Consider the following 13689-nt stretch of genomic DNA (forward strand, 5'->3'; position numbering starts at 1 on the left):
CATTATACTTACTCCAATTGTCTCAGGAATTGTTCTTCCTGAGTGATGATGACATACAGACAGATGGGCTGTATGACATACACTAAAAGTGAATAAATAAAAGACTGGTGGAAAATAACGATGACTCTGTAAAATCAGGTATGAAATTGGGCCTTACAATGATAATACTGACCAAAGAATATAACTACAACGAATTAAAATAGAGATATAATACAGACTGAAGCATGGCACTACCACTGGAGACAATGAGGTCATGTTCTTGCAAATATTACTGGGAAATTACCACAACTGTATTTGGTCCTACAACATTACCAGATGCTCATTTGCTCTCATGGCAACAGCCAATGTCTAACTGCAAAAGAACAAGAAACATGTACTGAAAGAACTCAGTGCTTCTTTGTGGTAAAGAGACAGATTGTTTGTTTAGACACTGGTAGGATAAAAATGGAGCCACTCCAACTGGCTGTATACAAGACAGAAAAAAACCCTCCTCCTCCACTCTCAATCATCATATTAGTCTTTTTTTATTCTCTCAGCTCAGACCTTTAGTAGCAGTACCTTTAATGTTGAAACACACACAACCTGCAAATGACCAGAAGCAATGAGCAAGCAGACATTGAATATGTGCTGCACTCATTCTTTTGAGATAATCAGATTTCATAGACCTGTTCCAGTCCCCTTTAAATGCACAAATGTACAATATTCAATTCATCTTACATCTACTGTGACTATGTTAAATGTACATCCAGATGTGTGTGAAACTCTGTTAGAAAGGCAGACGATACACAACTTTGACTGTTTGGCTACAGTTTTAACACATAATATTCTGATGTGGAAGACCTATTTCATGGACTTGGACAATCTTAAATCTCAGACTGATATTGCACTATTCCTTCCCTCTCTTCAATTTGTTATTGTATATTTTTTGTAAATTCAATTCTATTGTAGTGTTATACTGTATACTTAACAGTATTGTTTTAATATTTCTTACTGTCATTCTGTTTTTATTCTTTATATGTTAAGTGAGTGTTGTACTTTGAGAGCAAAGATTAACCGGAGTCAAATTCCTTGTTTGTTTATGCAAACCTGGCCAGTAAAGCTGATTCTGATTCTGACTGATGATGTCTTGGCGCTATAGGGAAAAGACACAACTTCATTTCCAAGGTTTCATGACTACTTCACCTCAATCTCAAGACACCTCAAGTTCACAGTGCATTCCACTGAGACCCTTACTTGTACTTTTACCAACTTTGTACCAACGTTTCAGTAACACGTGAGAATAGCTGAATTTACTGTACATACGGGAAAGGGCTTGTTTGGTGCAGCAGGCAGAAAAAACAAGCCCATATAGCTGAAAAGGTTATGAATTGATATAGTAGGGTTTGTGCATAGATTGGTTTCGTGACTATGGATGTATTGTTTGTGATTGCAGCGCACATAATGCTGCCCAGCCAGCTGAACGCATATACTGTAGCTACTCCTTTAAGGGGACCCGGAAGTGCTTGTTAAACCGGACGTACAGACTTCCCAATGTGACTTACCTTTGCAAATACTTATGTTATAATTCTGTCTTCTTAGAGGTTTAAAGTCTATAAAATGTTTCTTACCACTGTAAATTGTGAGTATTTTAACATATGTATTTATTGTTATAGAGTCGCGTGCATATCTATGCCGGGCTGTCTCAAACGTAGCTAGCTAGCTAAAGTAACCAGTCAGTTTGCTAACGTTAGCTGTTAGCTCTCCGTGTTGTCAACATTATCTAACGTGACATTGTCTATAACTTAGCCTCTACTTGCTTGTGTTTAACTCTTTTGTGTGGCGCTGTCAACGTGAAGTGTTGTGAGTTTTAAACGTTGTCACGCTCAGCTTTTATTCGTATTCTTTTATTGTATAAAGGACAACACACATTAATTAACATTTCTGTAAATGTGCCAGTGTTAGCCAGCCGGCTAATTTTCAACTGTAGCTAGTCCTTTGGTGACTTTAGACCAGAGCAACAGGAAACAGCAAGACATTAGTACAGGTTAAACTATACAGACAGAAGTCAACAAGACACCATACAGACAGCTAGAGCAACAAATAAGCTTTCTCAGCAAGCCATGCAGAGCTAGTTACACATCAACAGTATCCCCATTCAGTATAAGAAGCCATGCAGGCATCTGTGATTGTAACGTTATATAGCTAACGTTATATATTAACGGTCATTGATTTAGCGGCTAGCCAATTTACCCTTTCACGTAACGTTAGGCGAATGCATTCATACATAATATTTGTCTAGTTGTATGTGTGTTTGTATCTGCAAATGCTCTCAATAAATTCATTGAAAAACATCTGCCTGATTTTAATACACCCTCTGCTCTTTTTTTTTTTTTCTCTCAGTGGCCAAGGCAAAATCAAAGTAAGTGTAAGAATTATTAACGTTAAGGTTTAGCTGTATCATTGGTCCCAGGATAGCCCAAGCAAGAAAATACCAAAATACCCTGTACTTGCAGAAATGCAGTCACAGTGTAGTTCACTAAAGTTATTTTTTTTCTATCAGGACCGTCTTGGTGCAGATGATGAGCGCTGCAGGGACAGGCTACTTCTTCAACACGAAGAGGAACCGTCTCAGAGACAAACTGGTGCTGCGCAAACATGATCCATTTGGTAAGATATGCATAACCAGTTGTTTATGCTCTGCTTGTGTAACATACACACTACAACCCTTTATTAAGCATTAGCCCATGCTGGAAAAATAAAGGAACAAACTAAGCCTGCACATTAATCATATTTTATTGAAATAGCAATATGGACTAGTGCAATATCCAAATTGCAAGGGGGGGAGGAGGGGGCAATACAGTATTTGTTGAAGGCAAAATATGTGTCCAACCATTCTGAATGAAGTATTGTGGTGCCTTAGAGATGTCCCAGCCTACAAATTGTATCCTACAGACTAAATAAATTTTTTGTTTGGTACAGATCTTCACTAAAATCACACTATAATCTATTTAATTTCAATATTTTTCAATGAGAATAATGATACAAAAATTATCAATACCAGTCAAAAATAATCACGGTTAGATATTTTCCTCCTTTCGTGCAGCCCTAATGGCTACCCATTCTCCATAATAATAATAATAATAAGTAGTCTTTGCATTGTTTTTATGTCATCCAGACCCTGTCCCTTTTATTCAAAATCTGCTTTCTGTCTTTGCAGTGAACAAGCATGTCCTATTCTTTGAGAAGAGGAAGATCAAATCAATTTAACAATACAGCACAAATATATGGACAACATTAAACCTGCTCGGTTTAAACAGACTATTTTTATTGTCGTGGATTATACAAGGTGTTTCGTCAGTCAACATTTCGTACATTTGGCTGGCTGACATGTCAGAGGATTTCTTCTGGGATCTGTCAAAATGCCTCTACTTTCCCCACTGCACCAGTTCAGCAGGATGCAAACCCACGGCTGAGCATCAAGAAAGTTATGACAACATTTTTAACAAGACACTACGACTCGTGTAAAAGAGATGCTATTCATTGGGCTATACAGTGTCTTTGATTTGGCAGTCAAGTGTTTTGCAACTTCATAAATAAACCCGGTACATGTAATGAAACCATTTGTGAAAAGTTATCTGTTTGGGCTAATTAAATGTAAGTCAGTTATGTGCAGTACAAGCTAAGCGTTAAGATGTTTGTCAATAATTAAACTGGTTCAAATGATTGAGATTGTCTGCAAGTAGATGTCATCACATAGGCACTATTCAAATAAATGTTATATTGACGGTCAAATTGAAGTCATGAACAGCTTTGTATTGAAAGAACATTGGTTAAATCGTTATCAGTAGTTTCATAACGTTCATTCTCGGATTTCTCAAAAGCTGCTGATTTCATGTGACAGTCGTGTCCACAGGTCATTAAGACCATTCCAGCCTCGGTCCATTAATACTGGCGTCTACTTGTCGATTTGCTGCTCTCAGAACATTTCAGCTGGTAGGTCCTTTTTGAAGGGGTAAGACGTCTGCGTGCCAACAGCCTGCACACTCACTCCTGCTACCTGATTGGCTCTGCGGGCCATCTCCTCCAGAGGCATTGTGGGATAATGAGCCATGTAAAATGCCAGTGCTCCAATAAAGCTGTCTCCAGCACCCTGGGAAGAAACAATATTATAAGAATGCTTTATTAAATTCCACCTGTGGTTCAAACCATTCCACTGTGTAATTCTACAGCTGTGCTCTGCTCAGCAGAATCATCCAATCTGAGTAGGCTGCAATGTGAGGAGCAATACGACAAACAGTGAATCCATTTAAAAAAAATAGGATAAAAAAATATGACGCTTTACCGTTTTAAAATGTCCCATACTGTATTGAGAAGAGTATAGAAACGCTAGGTAAATATAAAAAGATGGGAAGGTACATTTTTCAATTCATAAAACAGTCAACAGTAGGGGGTGCTATGGCATTTGTTAGCTGTTTTTTTCAAGTCTTGTGTTGCTGCCACTAATTTTCACTACTTTTAAATGAGTTACTGAATTGTTACCTTGCGTAAAAGTGTGTCTCAGTCAGCTCTTTCAGAGAAACATCTGTATTACAGGCATTAGTCATATCATATACTCATATACTCACATACACCTCATAATGCCAGCAGAATGATACATTATGTATACATGTCTATTTTATCTCATGATGAATTTTAAATGCATAATGATTGTTGCAAGGCATCCTTAAATATTTAGAAAAGCGCACCAAATATTTTTCACCGAAGTACAAGGAAAGACCAAACGTGTTAAGTGCATTATTATCTGTTGGATTTATGATAAAAGGACTGCTACCTATGACATACTGTATAATTCCCCAAATTGTTGCTAACAAGCAAATTAACCATTGTTTGTATTTTATTCCGAAACTACTTGATAATCACAACTGAAACAAACAAACAAAATCCACTGGGTTTACTGGTTGCTTTTCAAAATTCTGCTGAATTGCACATTGCTGCTTTAATCACGTGTCAGTGACTTCACCATAACTGCCAACAGCTCTGGTTTTGGCTATCTGTTTTAACACATAAACCATCCATTTTCCCCTCATCTATTGATAGAGATGGAATGTGCCGTCCACGCCCTGGAGGGGGCTCGCTGATGGGAAAAGGCCCAATGGAATGTGGCGACACGCTCATGTTTAACCGCAAATCCCCTCAACGCTGGTTCTCACAAGCCTGCTCCATTACTCATCACTGCGGCTCTCAAAAGAGTTCATTGCACTCTCTCTTCGCGGCATCTCTGTAACCCTCCCCTCACCCTCCAACCTCAAAGTCACCCTTTTGTCAGAGATAAGGTTGTCGGTTGTGCTGGGATGATTCAGTGACATTGTTAGCACTGACCCCGGCCTGGCAGAGGGGGCCATGCCCTGTGATCAAGGCACTAGGAAACAAACGGGGTCCATAGCAGCCGGGGCAGCTGGAGGGCATGGCCCAGACAACATCATTTTTTTTTTTTTTTTTTTTTTACAAGTACCTAAACTGGTTTCATTTAAGGCAGTCTTTGTTCAACCAGATGATAGAGACAAGCAATGTAGGAAGAAAAAAAGTGTTCTGATTTGACATTTGAAGGCCATTATTGCACCCCACCCCCACTGCACGCCACTGGTGTGACTCCTGGAGAGATGCTGGAAAGAGTGAGATCAGAGCTGAAACATTTCACAGGCCCGGTGGATTTCCATGTTTAAAGCCATGGTATGTTTATGTCTCCTGTCTGGTAGCTGGGCTGGGCCATAATACAGGCCAGCATTTGGAAATAAGGCTTTGGTAAAGCAGTCCCACTGGTTTGCCTCTGGCCTGTCTCCCAGATCGCACGCTGCGGTTGAAACGATGATACCACTTTTTGAGTGGGGGTTGATGCTTGGGAACCGATGACCAACGGAGCACAGGGGCGCTTTTAACAAATAGATGACGTAATAGAAAATAAAACATTTCGATCCTTGTATTTATGGCCATACATCATTTTTGCACATGCCTCTTCTCATTTTTCTTTTAATCACCTGTTCTGAATCACCTGTTGCCACTGAAGTAATCCACAACCAAATCTCTGCCAAAACAACCACCGTTGTTTAGTCAGACTCCAATAGGGTGGGGCTGAAATTAAAGGTGCTGTAGGTAGGATTGCGAAAATCCAGGACTTAGCCAAAAAGTTTGAACATCGACAACTTCTCAGTCCCTCCACCCTTTTGGCTAAAGCCCAAAACGGTCTCCTAATGGTGCATCTGAACAGGGAAATCACACTACAGGCTGTAGGTGGTGCCAGAGGAGCCGGATTTTTTTTGGAGTTCTACTAGAACATAGAGTGAGTTTCAGCAAATATGACAGAAAGTCATGGCGTTTTTCCACTACATGGTATCTGCTCGACTCAGCTCGGCTCGGCCGCGGTGCCCCGTCCTCCTTTTTCCATTGTACCGCCTCATGTGTGAGGCGAGCGTGGCTGGTCGTCATAGCGACGCCGCAGGAAACTGCCGCGGCACACACACAGAACGTCGAATGTGTGTTGTTTTTGATTCTCGGCATGTGGCTGTTGCCACAGCCAGAAGACAACTTCTGTTTCAAAAGAAGCTGGAGGCAGCAAAAAAAACACCGCTGGCTAAACTATTTAAAAATGGCGGGTTTGTTCAGGACACCCCCCGTCTGTCGCTAGCAATGACGATGCAGTGATTAGTGACGATTCTCTCCGACCAATCAGTAGTCTGCAGGTTTTCACGTCATCTTTTGATATCGCCTCAGCTCGCTTGGAACCTCGACGGAGGTGATACTAAAAAAAGTACCTGTTGGCAGGTACCAGGGACTTTTTTTCGTAATGGAAATCCAAAAAAGGCGAGTAGAGTCGAGCTGAGTCGAGCAGGTACCATGTAGTGGAAAAACGCATTAGTTTTATAAGGCTTACCTACTGCACCTTTAAGGGCTAAACTTGCTAATAGTCCATATTTGTTATAAATAAATATTAATATTTAATTTATATAATGAGGTATTTATTATATATTTTTTTTTTTTTTTTAAATATCTTTTTATTACTAAGTGGTGGCCTAAAGGTAAGAGAGGTTAGAGAAGCTTGTGACCAGGAGGTCGTCAGTTCAATCTCCAGACCGACAGGATAAAATCTGGGTGGGGAAAGTGAAAAAGAGTGCTTGTCCCTCCCTCATTACCACCACTGAGGTGCCCTTGAGCAAGGCCCGTAACCCCAACCACTCCAGTGGAGCTGCTCAGTGGCCAGCAGATCAGACTGTGGTTGTACTGGGCAGCTTTCCAGGTATGAATGTTTAACTGTGTGAATGTGATCAGGGTGTTCCTGCAAAAGAGAGGCTTCCTCTTAGTGAACCTTGAATAAATAAAGGTAAAAAAAAAAAAAGTACCGTCACTTTCAAATGAATGTAAGTATATATGATGCAATTATTCTGTCCATGTCCTGCTCAAAGATGCTGCAAGAAGAGGCAATAAAAAGTGTAGCTTTGAGAGGTCTAATATGTGGTTCAGTTGAAAGGGTGCTGGAAAAGTGTATAGATTCCTGCAAATGTCCTCAAAATCCCTCCCAGCCAAGAGCCCGGCAGGTATTGCAGGTAAAAGAAAATTGTAATCCGTGCACATGAATTAGTGTTTTCCTATTACAAATTAAAAATGTCGAGGTGAACTTGTTAATCAGTAAGGTTACTTTTACATACACATCCAGATTTTTTTATATGACTTCCTATGTCATTAAAGGACAAATCCGACGCAAAATGAACCTAGGGGTTAATAACACAGACGGTTTATTAAAAATATAGTTTATAAATACCGTTCACGTATACATGTGGGCGCCATCTTGGGAAAACAGTCACGACCAGTCGAACGACGAACGCCGTGCAACCAGTAACCAGTAACATAGCTCAAGCACAGCATTCGTCGTTCGACTGGTCGTGACTGTTTTCCCAAGATGGTGCCCGCATGTATACGTGCCCCTCATACGTAAGCCTCTCCCCGGAACGCTTAGCTCCTATGGCGCCATTTTGATGCTACCAAGCCATCACCTACTGTTAGCATTCCATTGACTGCCATTCATTTTGGCGCTACTTTGACAGCGAATAACTTTACATCTGAAGCGTTTAAACACTCTTATTTGTCCATTGTTTTTGTTTCTAAAGAAACACGACAATGTATAAAAAGCTCCATTACCTTGTACCTCACGTTATGGCTCCGTAGCAGACGTTTTTGTAAAAATAGGCTAACGATTGTGTCATAACCACGCGACTTACTATCGCATAGTAGAGGAATTACCATATAGTCAAGGAGAAGCTCGCAGGCAGTTTCGACTTACATTAGCTGTTTAAGTTTAATTACTAATGTTAACTAGCATTTTAGTTAGCAATAATTAGCCTGTGCCTATGTTATCTCCTTACATATACCTACGCTCTGCGTCTCTGCAACATTGGGAATGATTGAGATTTCTCTTGGCACAGCTACCAGAAGACTTACAACTTTCAGACAGCTTGCTGACGTCACATCTACGTCTTCAAGCTCAGTTGGAGGCTGCTCAGTAACGCTCAGCCCTCACCGGAAAAGTGCTTCTAATATCCTTCACTGGTTTCCATCCAGAGCAACGGGATCTGTTGGTCCAGTTTATATATTGTCTAAGGCCCCGACGACTAGCGTTATTGCGCTAAAACTGGTCACATTCGATTAGCATGAAAACTTATCCCAGAGAACGGCTGACTCGGTACACATGCGTTATTAACCCCTAGGTTCATTTTGCGCCGGATTTGTCCTTTAAGTGAGCCAATCCACATCTAAAGAAGTACTTATGAAACAAGTCTTCACTGTTCCAAATCTAAACTTGAGGTCACTTGACTGTTACTGGCCACCCTCCAACCTTTCACAGTCTTACTAATGTCTCCTCCGCTGAGACTGGCATGTGATGCTACTGGATCTATTGAATGAAGCTCAACAAGGCTGACAAGTGCTACCCCCTTCAGCCCCGCCACCGCTGCCATCGACACAGTTTGGTGAAGGTTAGATCTGGAGGCCTGTCAATCAAGTGACACAAGCACTTGCCGCGGATGAGCAGTGATGCTCTTACTGGTCGACTGTGTCCGCCGCGTCTTGACCTCTGTGCCGTTCCTCTGCCCGTTCTCCTCTGGTACTCAGACTGAAGTTAGAAATTAGGATGGCAGATTTGTCTGCGAGAAGCTTACCTAATTAAAGTATGATTTAGGAAGTTCTCTGCAGTTTGATGTGTTTGTGTGTCACTGCAATAAAAGCATGCCATCACAGAGACAGTGAACTTTGCTTTGTGTGAATTAAACTACTTCAGAAAATGTCGCTGGAACTTTTATAGATTTGGTTCAGTTTAATTCAATCGATCGAAAGCGTATTTTTTTTCGCATTTAGGACAGATTCAAATTAAATTTTGTTAGAATCAAAGACTAGGCTATATAAAATATGGACATAGTCTCTGTGATGTCACTCATAGGTTTCTAAAGAGCCAAAAAGAAGCTCTAAGTGGGCTATTTTATACCAGGCTGTAAACATGTCTAATTCTGCTGTAATGTTGGGCATTTTAACATGGGGTCTACGGTCTAGTCTCGCATTGCCAGACCTTCCTCCACAGCGCTGCGGAGGAGGGTCTGGCTAGTCCACACAGCATTCCGGGATGGGAGAAAAACATGCTCTGGTTTATTGGCATTTCTTTAAACCAATCACAATCGTCATGGGCGGCCCTAAGTACCGGACAGAGCCCTGGTGCCACTGCAAAATAACCTCGGGAAGGAACTTGTTTGTTCATGTATGCATTTAAAAGTTGTTTAAGTCATGCAACAGAAAACTCAGATTGGACAGAGTCTAGCTAGCTGTCTGGATTTACCCTGCAGAGATCTGAGGAGCAGTTAACCATAGTCCTCATAAATCCACCAGAGTTTAAAATTAGAACACAAAGAAAGCGGAAGATAACGGACATCTGGCCGAAAAGAAGGACATCTGATGGAATTTCCGGCGGCACTGGAGCAATCCCGGAAGTGGAACCTTCGTGGATATAGACTAATGGGGATTGACTCACTTTTGGAGCCAGCCTCAAATGGCCATTCGAGGAACAGCAGTTGTTTGGCTCTTCTGCATTAGCTTCATTTTTTTAAGCACCGGAGGTTGGTGCTTGGTTAGCATGAGTCAATGACAAAACTATAGCCACTGAAAGCTTTCTATTTGCTGTTATCTGGTAGGCTTTCACTAAAAAAAAACACAGGGGAAGTGACCTTCTTGTTATGCTTCTGACAGCAGCTTTAGTGGTGTGGGTTTTGAATAAATAGAAGAAGAACTGAATAGCTAACACAAGCAGCATTAACCTCCATGGCTGTACAGACAAACAAAAGAGTGCATGCAGAAACTCAGAAGTCCGTCAACAGAAAATTTCAGGGACAAAGGCAACCGCATCGCCCACATGCTTTGATTGACAAGTGATCTTTGTAAAGTGCAGTGCAGAAACACCACAGCAATGAGCGCTAAGCACCAAAGACAGACAAAAACAAAACAAAAACAGAACCCATCGAAAAAGCCGATCTCAGAACGGGTTCCACAAGGCATGTCTTTCATGTTATGAGTCTGCTGCGCCAGCTGAATCTTTCCAGCCTCCAGAACCTGTGACTGTATTTCTCACCCAGAGGCCTCCTGCGATCTTGACTCCCATGTGCCATTAACTCCTGAAGCCTACAGCTTTTGTCAATGAAAGGCACTCAAGGGAGAGCAAAGACCAACTTAAAGGGGCAGCGATGACTCACAGCGGCATCCACGTATGGAAGCTTCCAGTAAGACTTGCGACCAGACGACTCGTCTGAAGTACAGAGGGAAGAAGGTTCAGAAATCAAAAACACATTTAATTAGACCAATTAGGGCTCTTGCATCTTCGATCCATCCGGAGTGCAAGTCCTCTTTCACCCTTTTGTGTATAACACTGATCGACGTGACTGCACTGGCAGAGGACTGGGCCTAACAGCAGCTGCTGTAGCATGTGCGGCCCATTAAAACATGGTGATGTGGCAGTTTTTTTTTCATTGTGTCATGCTGACCTACAGTTTGCAGGGTCGAGGAATGCAATGCTCAGGAGGTATTCCCTTACCTTTGGCTTCCAGGAAGGAATCAAGCAAATGGTCCTTACATGTCTCCAGTCATATGAGAAGACTGGGAATAATTTGACAGTCCAGACCCACCGTACAGCTGTAATGTCTGGTTTAGACAGCACTGTCTACCTTTCGCCCTACACAGTGGACCTCCCGGAGCAGTGGAAACCAAGGCCACCCAAATGCGCTAGCTGTGTGTGTGTGTTTGTGTGTGTGTGTGTGTGTGTGTGTGCTATAGCCTCATCTAACTGTCCACAAAGAAAGCCAAAGCTCTGATCTCAGCGAGGGAAGCCTGTACTCAATTTAAGACAAAAGGGAGACAAATGCATAAAGGGGGAGGGATGGGGGAGACCCGCAGTAGATGAGTGGATTTACTTTGTTATTCATCTAGACTAATGACCCTGACTCTGCCCATAATTGCTCGTGCCACGTAAAATGTGTTATTCAGACAGCTGTGGGAGGAGTAGATGATGAAATAGTTACAGTGGTTAATGATTTAGCAGCCATATTGGCACATCATTAACCAAGCTAGATCGGTCAAAGACACATTTTCCATCTGGGAAACAAAGTGCTGAAATGCATCCAAATAAGAATGGTAGATGGCAGAAAGCTGGATTTGCGTTTGTTCCTATCAGCGGGGTCATGTCACCCGCAGCGCCCAGCTGAACAGTAGCCTAGCTAAAATAGTGAGAAACCGCAAGTGACTCACTGTGTTGATATCGAAGAATCGCAGCCTAGAATGCGCCCTCAGTTCACAGTCCGATACTAGTCAAACTGGAGTGCAAGAAAAAAGAAAAAAAAAAAGCCCAGTGATGACAGGTCTGGAGCCAATCTTTCAAAAACATTGCTGTCACTACTGCTAGTGAAAACACAATCAAAGCAGTAATAACAGGAGCGGTAACCATAACTGAAGAGGCCTGTGTTACCAGAACAAGCTCAAAGAAGTGAATAATGATCTTGATAACAACCTGTTTTTTTCTTCTGTTTTTTTTCTCTCCAGTAAAAAAAAAAAAAAGAAAGGGCTTTACTGGAAGAGGGATTATAATGTCCAAAAGAGTTACACCACAGAATTTATGGGCCCATCAAAGAACAGAAGCGGTGGGGTGAGAGAGTGTGTGTGTGTGCACGGGGGGGGACATGCAGCAGGCCTGACCACAGCTTTCTGCTGACTGATGCAAGCCCAAGAGGTGAGTCATGGTAGAGGAAGGGGGAGGATAGGGGTGGTGGGTAAGTTCCTCCTGGGGCCTACTGGGAAGTGGGGAGACTGAAGATGGTGAATAAGGGTAGTTATGGGTGTCTGCTTTGAAATGTGGGGGCACGGAGGAGGTCAAGCCCTTTATTCCTTGTGTTGTCTTCCCGTCGACCAACAAGCAACTTTTTAGTTTTTCTGGGTCAAAATTTTAAATTTAAACTTTATGGTCAACGTTTTGGTCGTCTTTTTCGACGCTTTTGTCGCTTTTCCACCCCGATTTTTTTGGCACTTTTTTTTTTTCAGTGTTTTTTTTTTTCACTTTTATCCAATGTTTTTGACGATTTTTTCAACTTTCTTTTATCATTTTTATTTCTTCTTCAAATTCACACCCAAATTCAATTAAAGTAGTGAACTGATAATTTACTTTATATAGTTGTATGGAACCATCCATGTTGTTTTTTTGTTTTTTTTTACAATTTGGTTGAAAGAAACCCAAATTTGCGATATAGAAACTTTTTGAAAATGGGTCAAATTTGACCCGACGACAACAGGAGGGTTATTCTTCAAATGCCAAAGTGACCTGAGATTTTTTTAAAAAAGGAGATGTGGCTGTTTAGCTCAGCTGCAGTTCCTTTCGCATTAGGGCTGCAGCTGACGGTTATTTCCATTATCAATGAATCTGTCGATTATTCTCTCGATTAATCGATTAGTTGTTCGGTCTATAAAATGTCAGAAAATGGTGAAAAATGTGGATCCGTGTTTCCCAAAGCCCATGATGACATCCTTAATGTCTTGTTTTGTCCACAACTCAGAGATGGGAGTAGGCCTGCACGATTCGGGGAAAAATATGAATCACGATTTTTTAGCTCAGAATTGATATCACGATTCTCTGCCACGATTTTTTTCGCACAAAGTGTAATGTTTACTGCACACATGAACCATGACAAAACAAATGGGTAAAGAAAAACAAATTGGCAGTACCAAACATAGATTTATTTTGGCACCTATAGCACATTGCGCATCACCACAAGCCTGTAAACATAGAGGCTTCAATGAAGAGAAGGGAGAGCACTGCAGCGCTTGGGAGTGATTTAAAACCTATTTTATACAGTCTATGTTTAAAACTCACTCACTCAGAATATATATATATATATATATTTTTTGTTTTTTTTGTTTTTTTAAATCAACACAAAAAAAATCAAAGTTATTTAAAAATTAAATCGTGAACAGGGTGAATCGAGATCACGATTTTATAACGATTAATCGTGCAGGCCTAGATGGGAGCAAAGAAAGCAGTACATATTCACATTTAGGAAGCGGGAATAAGATCATTTTTACTTCCCCCCCCCCCCTTAGTAATAACTCGGACCGATTAATCCATTATTCTAAATAGTTGGT

At 41.3% G+C, this 13689-nt stretch overlaps 2 protein-coding genes across 3 annotated transcripts in view; one reads left to right on the top strand and one right to left on the bottom strand.

The window, feature by feature from the left end:
- Positions 1–1468: 1468 nt before the first annotated feature.
- mrpl33 (mitochondrial ribosomal protein L33) lies at positions 1469–3704 on the top strand. Its single transcript, XM_031321307.2, has 4 exons — positions 1469–1618; positions 2380–2398; positions 2540–2646; positions 3197–3704. Exons 1-4 carry the CDS (start codon positions 1597–1599, stop codon positions 3244–3246), a joined length of 198 nt encoding a protein of 65 aa, XP_031177167.1. The 5' UTR covers positions 1469–1596; the 3' UTR covers positions 3247–3704.
- rbks (ribokinase) overlaps positions 3301–13689 on the bottom strand; it is a 38738-nt gene continuing 28349 nt past the window's right edge. For both annotated transcript variants that reach the window (XM_031321304.2, XM_031321305.2), the window contains exon 9: positions 3301–4129. In XM_031321304.2, coding sequence (XP_031177164.2) covers positions 3956–4129 — 174 coding nt within the window. In that variant the 3' untranslated portion in view covers positions 3301–3955. The remainder of the gene's footprint in view (positions 4130–13689) is intronic.

Source organism: Sander lucioperca, chromosome 18, assembly GCF_008315115.2.
Source record: "Sander lucioperca isolate FBNREF2018 chromosome 18, SLUC_FBN_1.2, whole genome shotgun sequence".
NCBI lineage: Eukaryota > Metazoa > Chordata > Actinopteri > Perciformes > Percidae > Sander > Sander lucioperca.

Excerpts from the sequence above, each read along its gene's own strand:
- mrpl33 (XM_031321307.2), top strand. The coding sequence starts at position 1,597 with ATGTTTCTTACCACTGTAAATT. Across the intron at positions 2,647-3,196 it reads GCGCAAACATGATCCATTTG|TGAACAAGCATGTCCTATTC; the intron begins GTAAGATATGCA and ends CTGTCTTTGCAG.